The 15788-nt window shown below is 36.6% G+C and overlaps 1 protein-coding gene and 2 pseudogenes across 1 annotated transcript; 1 reads left to right on the top strand and 2 right to left on the bottom strand.

The window, feature by feature from the left end:
- LOC141844797 (uncharacterized) lies at positions 1-10273 on the top strand (annotated as a pseudogene).
- A 573-nt stretch (positions 10274-10846) lies between these two features.
- Positions 10847-12280, bottom strand: LOC141845069 (uncharacterized). Its single transcript, XM_074733104.1, has 4 exons — positions 12079-12280; positions 11832-11986; positions 11657-11741; positions 10847-11582 (listed from the first exon to the last, which is right to left on the bottom strand). Exons 1-4 carry the CDS (start codon positions 12182-12184, stop codon positions 10900-10902), a joined length of 1029 nt encoding a protein of 342 aa, XP_074589205.1. The 5' UTR covers positions 12185-12280; the 3' UTR covers positions 10847-10899.
- A 1137-nt stretch (positions 12281-13417) lies between these two features.
- Positions 13418-15079, bottom strand: LOC141845524 (pentatricopeptide repeat-containing protein At5g08305-like; annotated as a pseudogene).
- Positions 15080-15788: the final 709 nt, after the last annotated feature.

Raw genomic sequence — 15788 nt, 5'->3', positions numbered from 1 at the left:
ATGATTATTTCAACTGATCCGCGGCCGGAGAACGCAGCCCCCGCCTTCGTCCCGCGAGGGCGTCGCCGATCGCCGATCCGTCGCTTCCTCCTTTCAAGCCCTCTCCGCTTCGATCCCTTCCTCCCCTCGCATTCCCTTATTGGCCGGTTCACTCGCTTCTTCTCACCTGCTGCATCTCGTCTTCTCGCTCTGTTCCATCCTGGAGCCCCGTGGAAGGGCGGACTAGAGGCTCGGAGGTCTTCGAGATAGGGGCTTTTCTTCGTTTTTTCAGGCACTGTGGGATTCGGGGATCGAACCCTAGATCTGAAGGTTTGATTCCTTGTAATTTTCTGAGGCCGTCAAGATGTTCTGGCGCATGAGCTCATTCTCTCAAGAGTTGCCTGTAAGTCTGGCGATATTGTTAGATGTGATTCGTTGTCCGTGATCGTTTTGCCTGTGCTGGCGTTATCATTAGATGTGATTTGTTGTCCCTGTTATTTTTGCCTGTCGTGATGTGTTTAATCTATCGTTATTTTTTAAACTGACGGTGTTAATTATCCGGTCCTTTTTTAATTAGATTTTAAGGTTAACAAACTTGCTCTTCATTTTTCTTATTCTTTTGTATTTCAAACGGAGTTAATGGGTGGCGAGGGCATCATATTCCACTATTTTAGGTCTTCATTTCATAGTTGATAGGATCTCTAGATAGATTTATTTAAATAGCCCCTTTAAAATATTATATATTAGAATCTGTTATTAGATTTGTTATTAATTTAGATAAGGTCATTAGATTTATTAACAATTATCTTTTAATAGGTTATTAGATTTATTATATTGACTTGGCATTGTTTTATGGTTATATATAGAGTCATTATGTAATCTTTTAAAGCAATAAAGCAAGGAAGCAAATAGTTTTGATTAATCAATTCTATTGATTATTGGAGGTCGATCCCCTCGAAGTGATCGTTTATCCCCTTTCGTCTATCTTTTTTTTATTTTTCGCAAGATAGGACGCGGGTTCCTATCAACTTGGTATCAGAGCAAAGTTAATTCCATATTATGACAAATTGGAGATCTTATGAAGATGAATTTCCTTGTTGGCGAAGTAGAGATCCTACTGGATTTGTTTCTAAAGCAGAAAGATATTTTATTCTACACGATATATCAAATGATTTGAAGGTTGAATTAGTTTCTTTGCATCTGGATGGAGAGGCTCTCCGATGCTATTAATTATATATGTCATGTCATGGATCTACAATATGGGAAGAGTTTGCAGATGATCTTCTAACTCGTTTTATACCTCAAGAGTATGATAATGCAGATGAGAAATTATCCAAGATTCAACAGATCACCACGGTAACAGAATATCATAATCGCTTTCTTCGACTCTTTAACCAAACTCGTAATTGGTCAGAACGAAAATTGTTGAATACTTTTATTGAAGGACTTCATCTTAACATCCAAAAAGAGGTGAAGAAGCGCTATCCTCATACTGTAAAAGCTGCATTATCCTTTGCACGAATTCAAAAAGAGAAATTCAAAGAGGAAGCACGAAGAAATGATGAGTGACATCAAAGTCATCAATATACACAAAGGAGAGTATTGATGGATGAACTAATAGAGGATTTAAAGAAAAAGATGATATCAAAGAAGAAATAAATCAACAATTTCAACAACAACAACAACAACAAGATAGTTATAAAAATAATTTGCACGAGGAGTTAAATTTTGATAATGATAAGGAGAATTCATCCATCATTATGACACCCGTGATTGCTCTAGTGAATAAAGCGATAATGCCTTGTCATCTCCAACAACATCCGCCAAATCATGAAATTAAGACCCGATACAAGGCTAGGGGAAGAAAAAGCAAGTATTGACATGCTCATAAATTTTCAAAGAAGACCCAAAGGAAAATTTCAAATTTAAGAAAGATTTATAGAAGGTCTTTTATCTTCGTCAAAAGGAGATTTCAATTGGTGGACAATAAACAATTATTTTATACAAATCATCAAAAGAAAAAGAAGAAGAAAAAGATCAACCTTGAGGACAAAGTTGTTTTGAAGGACGATGGAATGATAGGATTCCTAGATAGATTTATTCAAATAGCCCCTTCAAAATATTATCTATTAGAATCTGTTATTAGATTTGTTATTAATTTAGATAAGGTCATTAGATTTATTAACAATATTAGATTTATTATATTGACTTGGTATTGTTTTATGGTTATATATAGAGTCATTATGTAATCTTTTAAAGCAATAAAGCATATAGTTTTGATTAATCAAATCTATTGATTATTAGAGGTCGATCCCCTCGAAGTGATCGTTTATCCCCTTTCGTCTATCTTTTTTTTATTTTTCGCAAGATAGGACACGGGTTCCTATCAATAGTCATCATAGATTTATCAATATTAGATACTATGTCTATATGCGTAGATATTCTCTGTAGATATTCTACAAGGATGACAATAATTTCTTTTGTTTTTGTGTAAACTTTGCTTTTGTTACTAACCACAGAGAATAATTCTGCAGCCATGCCTAAATCAATCCTTAATTGACTATTACCTTTCTCAACTATGATTTTCCATATGAACTGGCTGTGGGGATGGTATGGTCTCAACAACATTTTGCTGATTTGGCTATGTAATAACTTTTGAGGAACACAGCCTTGTGCACTAATGCGACTTCATCGGTCTTTGATTTCAAATTACTGGTGGGCATGGTCATCGTGTTATGATAAATTACTAGGTAGCATTGCTCCCCTAAAAATTGTTTTTTGACCTAAAACATGTTATAGTATTAGATATCCACAATTTATTGTTTAATACTTTATATAGTCTTCCTTATTCACTAATTGTTCATTTAGTGTTTCTAATCAAGGTTTGAAATTTCAAGCCGTTTCGTTCGATATCGGTGAAAATTTTCGTTCGATATTGACGAAAATTTTCATTCCGCTAGCGGACCGACACCGACACAACGTTCCGGCTGGGATGGAGGTGTTGCCTAGGTCCCGCGACGCCTCCGGAGGGTTTGGTTGGGCTTGGCTATGCCACCGAAGGCGTCGCCCGATCTTGGTGACACCTTCGGAGGCGTCGAGCGGGTCGCGCATGCCCCGGTCGCGATCGTTTGGATTTTTTTTACTTAGATTTTAAAACTTAAGTTTTAATAATCAACACGAAGCTATAATTGGAGTAATTTAAATAAGCTTAATTAAATCCTCTTAAAATTATCCTATTATTTTTTAAAAATATATATTTTATATATTATATATTATATATTATATTTTATTTTTTAATATTTAAATTTAAATTTTATTTTTAGTTAATATATTTTATATTTTAAAAATATCGAAACTATACCAGCACGACCTGATATGGTACCAAAACTGTATCATTCCGGTCCGGGACCGAAATCTCAACACGGCTCGATATTTTAAACCTTGTTTTTAATGCAAAAAATTCTAGGTTTTGATCCTTTTCGGACTAGTTTTTATTTTAGTTCACTCTTTTAATTTGACTTATTATATTTTTAGTTATAAAGCCTATGCAAGAGGCTTAAAGATATTATTTTAGGTACTTTTTTAAATCATTAAAACAGCTTCTTTCTCCTCTCCTCTCTTTTTGCTTGTACTAAGTTAATTAAGTTTGTCCGTTTAGACGACGTCAACAACGACCAAACCTTATTCCATTAGGTGAGGTTGGTTATATGGATTCTTCTACGTCATTGTGTCCTATCTTCTACTATATCATCATCTATACTTAAATAAATTTTATTTTATTTTATTATTGTTAACCAAGTCTTTTTTGGTCTTTCTTGTTTGATGTGCATATTTGTCATAGTTTCACATCGCCCAACTGGAATATTTATTGGTCGTCTAAGTACATGTCCGTACCATCTTAAATGTATCTCTCGGAGTTTTCTCTCAATAGATGCAACTTCGATTTTCTCTCTAATGTTCTCATTTCTTATTTTGTCCATCCTTGTATGTCCACACATCCACTTTAACATCCTCATCTCTGCAACTCTCATCTTTTGCTCATATGTTCGAGTCATAGTCTAACATTCAGTGTCATATAACATAGCAAGTCTAATTGTCATTTTGTAGAACTTCCCTTTAAGTTTTAGATGTACTTTATGATCATATAAAACACCCGACGTTCTCCTCTAGTTCAATCATCGTGCTTGTATTTTATGTAAAATATCTCTCTTAATCCCTCCATCATCTTGCAAAAATGATTAAATACTTAGAGTTCTCAGTTCCGGACAACTCATCATCTTTTATATTAACAATTATCTCATTATGTCTAATATCACTAAATTTAAATTCCATATATTTTGTCTTCACTCTACTAAGTCTAAAATTTTTCATTTCTAGTGTTTTTCGTCAAAATTCTAATTTAGCATTTACTCCTTCACATGTCTCATCTACCAAATAATATCATCTGCAAACAACATGCACCATGATACTGTGTCTTGAATATGTTCAGTGAGTTCGTCCATGATTAGTGTAAAAGATAAAGACTTAGAGTTGATCCTTAATGTAATTCTATCTTTATTGGAAATGTTTCAGTTAATCCGTCTGAAGTCTTCACTCTGATCGTTACATTCTCATATATATCCTTAATTAGTTCAATATATACTACGCAAACATCTCTCCTTTCTAGAATTCTTCATATAATTTCTTTTGGAACTCTATCATAAGCTTTTTCTGAGTCAATGAATATCATGTGTAGATCTTGCTTTTGCTCCTGATACTTTTCAATTACTTGAATAAGAAGATATATAGCTTCTGTTGTCGACCTTCCGGACATGAATCCAAATTGATTTGTAGTTACCGTGATCTCCTTCTTTAATCTTTTGTTGATTACTCTTTTTTAAAATTTCATGGTATGACTCATTAGTTTAATACCTTTATAATTTGTACAATTTTATACGTCTCTCTAATTCTTATACAAGGGGATTAGAGTACTAACCCTTCATTGATCAGACATTTTTTTTGTTTTCAATATCATATTAAATAATTTTGTAAGTCATTCAATATCTTATTTCCCTAGACACTTCCATACCTGTATTGGAATATCATCTGGTCCAACAACTTTTACATTTTGCATCTTATTTAAAGCTTATTTTACTTTTGAAGTTTGAATTCTACGATAAAAATTTAAATTTCTATACTCGTTTGACCTACTTAAATTAAGTTGGTCACCTAAACCTTCATTAAAAAGTTGATGAAAATACCTCTTCCATTACTCTTTTATTTCTCTATCATTTACTAGTACCTTATTGCATTCATCTTTAATACACCTTATTTGGATAAGATTTTTTGTCTTTCTCTCTCTTACTTTAGCTATTCTATAAATATCTCTTTCCCCTTCTTTTATATTAAATTGTTCTGAATCAAACTTCCATAGTCTTAGGCTTATTTTTCATTCTGGCTTTATGTGGATCCTTATGGATCTCTTCAGTTTTACAAGTCTTTCAGTCAATGGTAATCAATAATGATTGAGAAGTCTTGAATTATTGCAAGAATTCTGTCTTTTTCCCCTTCATATTCATACAACAATATAGTAAATTCTTGTATTGTACACTTTTATTCATTTTGGTCTAATCTATGCTTTAAACTGTGTGCTGGAAATGTTTGAACATATAAAAATAGCGTCATTAAAAGATCCTTAGAGTTTGTGATTAAGTTGAGCTAGATCTTGTAGGTTCCAGAAATTCAGGTAGGAAGTATACTATGCTATCGTTCTCAAATTATTCATCTTGCATTACATACTTTATTATTTCTAGAATACTGTCTTGTTCAAATACCGCTCAATCGTTGAATGTTAACATTGCACTTGATCTGTATTCTATAGTTACACTCCCTTGTGACTAGTTGTTTTTATTTTCTTTAGGCTCCTTGTTTTATCTTTTATGAATGGTTTTGTACATCTTCACTTGCCTTCTTCCCATTCAAACATCAAACAGGTGATTTATTGAAATTGTTGGATGTTTGTTCTTCGGATAGTGCAATGCCAACCACATATGGTAAACTACAGCCTCCTCTTGGAAACCACCGTTTGAAGGTATGACAGTCTCCTCAAATGACCTTTGTTACTTTATCTTGCCAAGGTAAATTTTTTCATGTTGAACATTGTTTAATGTATTTCTATCACTCTATCCATCTGAAAAATGGAAGCTACTGTCTAATTTTTTGTATCAACACCTTGAAATTTACTTTGCATAGAAGTTCAACTTAGTTTCTTTGGAATTCTATTCATTTCTGCCATGTGATGTAGATGCTTCAAATTAGAGCTACATTTATCAAATACAAATAGATTTTTTAAATTTTAACAAACTTTTGACTCATACATAAGGATTTGGGTATAATCTGTAATCTATTCTGAATAATGTGTCAAGGATAGCAAGAAGGTAATATGTTTTGTTTTTCCAGATTGTGGAGTTCGTTTCTGTTCTGTTGATTTTTGGTATTGAAGCTGTGGAGAAAGAACTGATCCAGCAGGGAGCAATAAAACTTGTTGTAAACTTATTTTTTGAGTGAGTAATATGTTTTTGTGATTGTGTTAATGTTGGTTAACCTTGAATCTTGTTGTTAAAGGTGGATTCACATTGCAGGTACCCTTTCAACAATTTTTTGCATCATCATGTTAAGAATATTATTGCATCTTGCTTAGAGAGCAAGACAACTTTGCTACTTGAATACATTTTGCAGGAGTGTGACATTGTCAGGAAAATTCTTGCTGCTGAAAAAAATCCTTTGCTGCCAACAGATTCTACTAAGGTATGGAGCACATAGCAGTGCTTAGGTATAAATTTGATGCAAAATATTCTACTTGAATGTTCATCTTTTTGCTTCTTTGTGTGTTTGTCTACCTCTCGAATTTGGTTGTGTTAATCTTTGTTTTTTTTTAGTTCATGTTTCAGATTACGGTATCTGCAGAGGGACAATCACCCCCAAGGATAGGTAGTATAGGTCACATAATGCGGATTGCTAACAAGCTTACTCAGTTGGGTAATAACAACATCACAATCCAGACACACTTGCAGGTCAATCATCTCGAGTTGTAAAAGAATATAATTTGTTAAAACATTTGCCTCATTTTGGTTCATGTTTTATAGGAAAGTAATATTATGGAGTTTGGAATTGTTTAGATGGAAACTGTAAGCTTTATCCTTCTTTTGTAAAATACTTTAATCTTGTTTTCTTAGTTTTTGATATTTATTTAAGTTTCAATGTGTCATAGTATATTATGAAGCAAGAAAATTTGAAGCATACCCTTTTTGGTCGAAAAGAAAAGCAGTAAGCCTCATTTTATTTCTTCTTTGTTTGTTAAATTGCTTCTCCTTGATAATTTCTCTGTTATGTTTATAGAGTTGCTACTTGTGTGCAGTGTCATATTATTGCTTCTTGCTTCACTGTGGACTTACTTCAATGAGAAATGCCAAAGTTATTTTTTACTATTCTGATGATATAATATTGTTCCATCTGCTGATTTTGTTTTTTTTCACTTGCAGGAAAATAGCGACTGGGTTGATTGGCTTAACAATGTGCTGTCCAAGAGGAATGCCACAGAAAATGTTTATCACTGGTCATGTGGGTAGGGCTCTTAGTCACTGTAGAATGCTTGAACATGATTGTTACTACTAATTTTTCTAAGGATCACTTTCCTCAATTTATTCAATGATACACAAAACAATATCGTGTGAGGTGTTCAAGAAAAGTGTTAAGGGTGAAAATAAACTTATATTTTTTGGGTACATGTGTTTGCCTCATTATATCCTTCACTTGGTTATATAATACACCCAATTTTCTTAGTTGAGTGCTTGCTCATTAGTCCAACAACTTGTGACCTGTGACCAGTAACCATATGTACATGTTGCAGGACTAAATCACTGTGATAGTAAATATATTTAGTAGCACTCGGAATCCTTATGGTTTTAATCTGTATAGTAAATATATCCTTATGGTCTCTTGCAGGCGCCCAACTACATCACAAGACCATGTTAGAGATAGTGATGATGAGGACTTCCGAGATAAGGATTTTGATGTGGCAGCACTTGCTAGTAGCTTGAGCCAGGCATTTCGGTTGGATACCTATGCTAATGATGACATTGAAGAGGTAAACTATCATGCTTTGTAAGTGAGTTTTATTTTTAAATGCTCTCTTTTTTATCTTTATTTTTGTGCAAGTAAACTTAGCAGTATGCTTCCCATTATAGATTGTCACCAATGTCTGTTTTGGTGTTCTGTTTAGGTATTAGGTGTGTTTCCTCACTCGACATTCCCCATGCTCAGGCAGTTCCTCAACCCCTGACTAGCTATGTGCATATGTGGTGGCCTTGAATGGCATATGCTATGTCTTCTGATGCAATTGATGGGAAGGCTTTGGACCAGAAAAAAACTTTAAAGTTGTGCAATATATATAATATACCAATATGAAATAATACCAATTCTAAAATGGCCATATTTAAATGCACTACTATATTAGAAAAGCATGGGTGATTCTGACTATGAATATGTTAAGTATGAGATCATAGGCATGAGCCATTAATCCTTGTAGCTGGTGTTAAATATGCATATACAATGAAATTCAAATTTTTAGTTTTTGTCATTTCATTCTATTATTATATTTCAATTTTTTGCCACTATTCCCTCATTAATATTTCATGACTATGCCCTTGTGTATAGTGTTACGAAATATGCATATTTGTTTCATAAATTTATTTGACATTATTTCCTAGATTTACTGTTTCTGATTTTATCTTATTTTTTCTTCTTAGCTGAATTTGATATTTTGTAGTCCTGTAATGGACCATTCTAAATGAGAAAAACTATGATGATACTGATAGAGGATGGAAAGAATAGCATGAAAGAGACAATCATCTATGGAAACAAACTCCAACCAAAGATAGTTCTCTAAATAGATTGATAATGAATAAAATAGAAATTCATAAAACTGCACAATCTTCAAAAAAAAGCAGAAAAAATGGAAAAATTTGGAAGACTGACATTAAATTAACCAGCATTAAAATGTTTCTTTTGCATTTCCATTATCCACAAGCTCTTAATAAATTGAGTTCATAAGGCTATCCTGTAATAAATCCACAAGGCACTCGCAAGAAACCACATTAATGATTGTATATGAACAAGAAGGATAAGAAATTTCATTCACCATTTATATTGTTGGTTTTTATATCCCAGACTCATTTTATTTTGTTTGTTTGGCTGCTGAATACAGGCTCAAGGATCTTTTGAACGAGACAAGGAGGTATGCTACTTTATCAAGTATTTCTTTAACCCATTCTTAATTTTACTTTTTACTAATTTGGTACAGATTGGGAAAAGTATTTTATTGCATTATTGCTTTTTTTGTTAGGCACACGTTAGGAAAGGTATATTTTTGTTTGATTACTTCTTGCATTTAGTTTTGATCCATTTCCATGTTCCATTATCAAGGCTCTTCAGCATCTAATTGAATTTGGTCTAATGTTTTAGTGAATGATCACACACCTGATAAGTGATTTTTACAGGATGTTTACTTTGACGATGAATCTGCAGAAGTCGTTATTTCATCTTTACATCTGGGGAATGACCATGGCAGGTAACTAACATAAACACTTATAATCAATGGGAGTTAATGTTAACTAGTCTAATGGAGATCCCATCTCGTGCAGTCCTCTCTTCACAAATTCCAACTGGTTTTCTTTTGATAATGATAGAGGGGTTAACAAATGTTTAACTGATTCTGTCGCTTCATCTTCTCCAAATTCTGATGAGACATTGCCCGACGTGGATGAAGCGGATAATATGGTGCTTGTTGATGATTCAAATGATACTACAAGATCGATACACACAGCTGATCAAGGAGCTGCTTTAGTTACAAATAAGACTGCATGTGGGAAATGGTCCTTTGGATGAGCTCAAAGAAGACAGTGATAATTCTAGCAAAGGTGAGGATGATAAGCCACCGGAGTGGGTTGAATGGAAGGAGACACCAAGATCTGACGTGCTTGGTAAAATCAAAACTGAAGATATTCCAAATAGTGACTTTGAAAGGGGCAATGACAATGCCACTAAGTGTGGACCTTCGTCAAGAGATGAAGAGACAGACCATGGGGGTACTGCAGGACCAAAAAACACTAGTAAAGAAAGTCTACATGATTCTCTCAAAGGCATTTCACATGGAAGTTTACCGGGATCTGAAATCATCGATACTGATTAAAGTTCTCTACAACCACAAATGAAGTTGTAGCAAGGATACAAAACATAAGAAAGGTTACTGAGCACAGGGGGCCCTGAAATTATGATGACAACCTGAGTCACACTTACACTGCAACCTCAGGACCTTGTATATATTGGAAGAAAGTTTATTGCTGAAAGCTGACGTATTGTTTTGTTGCCATGCGATATTACCTACTCAGCCAGTTACTGCGAAAACATAGAAGAGAAGGGATACCTTTTCGCCCTCCAGAGCCATAGGCCTTAGCCCCCGTTCAGCTTTGTTCTGTCTATTCCGCTAGCTAATTGAACAGAAGGGATTTGGGGCTATTTTGATGGTAAATTCTGATCTTTATCAATGTTTGAATTTCGGAAATCGATGATGACAAAATACTCGTATGCAACGGCAAGCAAGAATAGTGCTTTAATTTGGGGAGAAGATGAAAACATTTTTGTTCTTCCAAACTTACTCTGGTGACTTCTACTGTTTTTATCTAGTAAAATTTGTCAACCTACGCATCTGCACATTCATTATTTTCGAAGTTTATTTATTGAGTTACTAATTCTGTTCCTAGACTGGATACAGATTGGTTTGAGGAGCAGCTCGAGCAAGATTATGGAAGATAGCTAACAACAATCAATGTCATAATTAACTCTTTCTAGTTCAACAGTCTGGTGCTCGGAATACATGGCCTTCTACATCACAACACAAGCATTTGGGTCCTCATCAGAGAACCATTGAGGTGCGTGAGCATAATGACTGTAGCAGGGAGGCTTCTGCATGTAGCTGGAAGGACTGTGAATGTAGCAGGGAGGCTTCTGCATGTAGCTGGAAGGACTGTGAATGTAGCAGGGAGCATGAGGATGAGCATGATGAAGGTAATAAGGAGCACCAAAATATTTTTCCTTTAGCTCCCATTTCTTTTCTTCGATTTTCACTTTCATTTTCTTGAATAACTCCTCGACATCCACATCTTTTTCCATCAGGAAATCTTTCTTCTCCATCTCCACTTTGATCTTCATGAACAACTCGTCCATCTCGATTTCCAATTCCTTTATCATCAGTTCCTTCTTCTTCTCCTCTTTCTCCACGCTTATCTTCCTGAACAACTCGTCCATTTCGATCTCTATTTCCTTTTCCTTCAACTCCTGCTTCTTTTTCTCTATTTCCAGCTTTATTTTCTTGAGAAACTCAGCTTTTTTGGCTTTCAGCTTTTCCTTTTCATCTATCTTTTCTTCAATTACTATCACCTCCACCTTCAGAATCTTTGCGATTTTGTGCGTGTTCTTCTGAATGTACTTGACGAGCTCTTCCTCCTTTATCGTGCCGATGATCTTGCAGCAGTTGTCTCCTAAGTACGTCTCAACCTTGTGAATCTCTGCAAATGATAATGCATCCAAGAAATCAATTCAGAAATCCCCTCTGAGGATACTCATTCAAGAAATTCCTTGCCTTTGTGTTTGAGCAATAGAACCTTGAGGTCTTGTTCGCAATTCTCGCAGTGCAAATGAACCTTTATCACTATGATCTTTATTTCCTGATACATAAAAAACAAGCAGGCATTATGAAGTTTTATCGATCAATCATCGAGAATGTGTATAATATATAATCGTGCAATTCGAATTACTTCTTTCTTTTCTTCTTTGGGCAGGCACTTGGTCCATATCAGCTCTACTTTCTTCTTCGTCTTTTTTTCGATCCGTTCCTGAACCTTTTTGACATCGAAGTAGCCTTTGACGATCACTTTCCCGCTTTCGACGGTGATATCGACCTTCTCGACTCCTTCATCATTTCGACAACAACATATTAGCAAAACAAAGATGTGCACTTCATACTGTAAGTTATGAAGAACTGGGATGCAATGAAACAGTAACCTGAATTCCGAACGATGTGTTTGTGGACAACACTCGCACATTCCTTGCAGTGGATGTGGAGTTTGTACTCTGCAACGATCAGTTCTTCGACTTTCTTCTCGACCATGTTCAGGGTTTAGAAGAAAAGGAGTTCACCATGCAAGGGAGCATAAGAAGAAGGTTTGGCTAGCTTTTTACATAGAAAGAGAGAAGAGAGGGCAAAGAAGATGGATGGAAAGGGTTTGCTTGCTGGAGTGGAGGTTGGCAGGGTTTGTTGAGGTGGTTCACTTGCTGTGGGCATGCTTGCAGCTGCAAGCAACGCCTAGTTGACAAAGATTTCAAGCCCAAGCCTACTAGATCGATCAGACTGACCGAACTGACCGGACCGTACTCCTCTCTCGTTCGAATTGGAGTTTGAAACTTCTCCTCGAGGGGATAGATGGGGGTGCTTCATGTAAGATCTAGTATAGATCTAATTTTCTATTTATTCGTGGAACCCGTGGATCCCGATTTGCCTAAACTAGCTGACTTGATCTACTCGTCTGGACTGACTGACTTAATCGATTGATCCGCCTAACAGACCAGTTCGATTGACCCCCTTAAACTCGTCCACTTGGAACTTTGGCCGTGCCAACATCTAGTTGCTTCCCTCATGGTAGAGTAATTTCAAATGTAGTCATCCTTGTTAGCTAGGTTATTAGTTACAATCCAAACTCATAGAAGCACCTACACCACTTACAGAAGTAATCAAGAATCCAAACTCAAAAGAACTATAAAAGGGGCAAAGTTTAAATTCTAAATAAGATGAATATCTTGAAAGTCAACTTCTGAATGTATATAAATTGTATACCAGATTATCCAATAGGTGTATGGATTAATCAGAGGAATCCAAACACATGAATTATCAAAAGTAAAATAAAAAACCCAAAATTCTCTTTCACCTGGAAACCTCACAAGCAAATAGTGCTAGAACTGGCGACGACACTGCTGAACTGCTGGAAATTGTCCAGTTTACTGGCCATGGCCATCATCATCCATGGTCTTCTCGCTGAAGGTACCAGCTAATGCCCACGAACTTTGTAGTGGGCTTGTCGTCCAGCTGAATGGATGTGCCATGATTGCCATTGCAAGATCACTCATCTAATGGAAGCAGGTAACTGTGCAACATCATCACTTAACGAGCATGTCGAAAAGGAACACACTCACCTAAGTGACTGAGATTGTCATCTCCGAGAATTAGAGAAAAGCTCCCATCTTCCCCTATCAAAACCCCAAAGTAAGCTCATCAATCCAGTCTGAAGAGAGAACATCTTACATCTCCATCATCACAAAAATCCTTTCACAAAGAAAATTTTCTTAACATGTTTTCTGCAATCTGTCAATGTTTTATCTCTCCATTGGCAAATTCAATTAGAACTTGGCATCAAGTAGCAAATGCTTGTGAGAGATAAAAGATAATGCCAACAATCCAAACAACCAAAGCTAAACCAAAAAGCTAAGGCATTTGCAGACACATTAAATCCAACTTTGTGCTGGAGGCTTTTCTGCCTCCTTTCGAGCATCTTCTCTTGTCGAAACCACTTCCTGCCATTGCTGCTGGTCCGCATATATGTTGGATAAAAGGACATTAGCACCCCCTTTGTATTGGTATAGCTCCTTAATTTTCATTGCAACGAGTTCACCAAGCTCTAAGTCATTCTGAACTCTGCATGCACTCAACAAAGCCCCTAGCATTGCCAAAGTAGGTCTTATGGGCATTGTCGAGACAAACTCAAGTGCCTGAGCTATATGTCCTGCCCGACTTAAAAGATCCACCACACAACCATAATGCTTAGGGTCCGGAACAACATCGAACCTCTCCATAGATTCGAAAATATCGATCCCTTCATCCACCAAACCACTGTGACTACAAGCAGAGAGGACAGCAACAAAAGTAGTCGAATCCGGCAACACATTCATTCTACACATCGTCGAATAAACTTCGATTGCTTCTCTTCCAAGTCCATGTGAACCGAAAGCCGTTATCATGGCCGTCCAAGAATGCAAATCTTTCACACCCATTCTATCAAACACTTGCACCGCACAAGCAACACTTCCACACTTGGCATATCCAGCTATAAGTGAATTCCTAAAGAACAGATTGATTTCCAAACCTACCTTCTCTGCATAAGCATGTAGACTCTTGACAAGTTCTAGAGATCCTAAGCCCACAAATGCGGACATGGCAGAAACTATGGTGACCTCATTAGGACAGACCTTGTGGCCAAACATTCTCATCTCGTTGAATACCTTCAGAGCCTCCTCATGGCAGGCGTTGTCAGCCAAACCAGAGATCACTGTAGTCCATACAACCACATCCTTTTGAGGGATATCATCGAACACATAGCGAGCAAGATCAAACTGCCCACAAGACAAGTACATTGTGACCAGTGCCGTCTGCAGGAAGATGTCATCGCCGAGACCTGATGTCAAAGCATGGCAATGGACTAATCTACCGTAATTCAGATCAGACCTGGAACGGCAGGCCTTGAGCAAGAAGGGGAAAGTGTACTTATCAGGAAGTTTGCCTCTCCGCAGCATTTCGGCATACAGGGAGAAGGCGGCCGAGGTTTGCAGGTTCTCGCAGACCGAAGCGGCTCTGATGACGGTGTTCCAGGAGAAAAGGTTGGGCGATCGCATCCGCCGGAAGATTTCGAAGGCGAAGTCGAGGTCGAAGGATAAGGCGTGGAGGAGGAGGCGGCTGGAGACGAAGGGGCTGCGGAAGAGACCGGAGACGATGGCGAAGGCGAGGATGGCACGGAGGCGGCGAAGAGAGAGGCGAGCCTCGAGGCAGAGCAGGCGCGGATGCCTCTGGATAAGGCGGTTATCGGAGACCCAAGACGGGAATGGGTGGTGATCGGCGAGTGCGGCAGAAGCAGCAGAGGAAGGCGAGGAGTTTGTTTGGTGGTCGGAACTTGTGCAGGGTTGTGAACATGGCAATACTTCTCCGACACGGTGTCTGTTCGCCGCCGACCACCGACCGCCGACCACCGACCGCACTGCCTGCTCGACGGCGATTCTGGTGCGGTGACGTGAAGGTCTGCGCACTGTCTTAGATTCTTTATTATATTTTTATCTTATATTTAAATAAATTTTATTATATTTTATTTTTTTATTAAATTATTTTAATTTTTATTTTTTCTAATCTCTTATTACTAAATTAAATTTTTTTCATGAATGATAAATATATATCGTCAAATTGTATTAAATATATATATATGTATTTGTAAAAATTTTCCTTCAAATAGAGAATGCAATCAAAGGATACTGGACATCTGGACGACTGACCGCTATAGAAATTTTCCACCGACCATCATGGTCGATAGAAAACTTCGTGCGACCGAATCCAGTGCCCTCCTTTGATTACGTTCTCCATTTGAAGAAAAAAAAATTTATCATTTGTATTAAATACATATGTATCTTGTGATGGTTGTTCATTTCGTCAAATAATTACGATGAAATAAAATTATTGAAATAGACAAAAGATCAAATCTCAGCAAAACCGAAACAATGACCAACTAGATTTTACAGATGATCATAGAACTCATATGAGACCACTGAAATAACAAATTTTATCTTTTTTTTCTAAAATATAAATAGATATATGAATGAAATTATATATATATATAGTGATACACCCACACCGATCGGGGAAAGACACGCGACGCGCGGTCCTTCCCCGACCGATCTCC

The sequence above is a fragment of the Curcuma longa genome, chromosome 14, assembly GCF_044706935.1.
Source record: "Curcuma longa cultivar G26 ecotype Majalengka, Jawa Barat chromosome 14, ITB_CL_G26_1.1, whole genome shotgun sequence".
Taxonomy (NCBI): domain Eukaryota; kingdom Viridiplantae; phylum Streptophyta; class Magnoliopsida; order Zingiberales; family Zingiberaceae; genus Curcuma; species Curcuma longa.
This window is presented reverse-complemented; position numbering and strand designations above follow the sequence as displayed.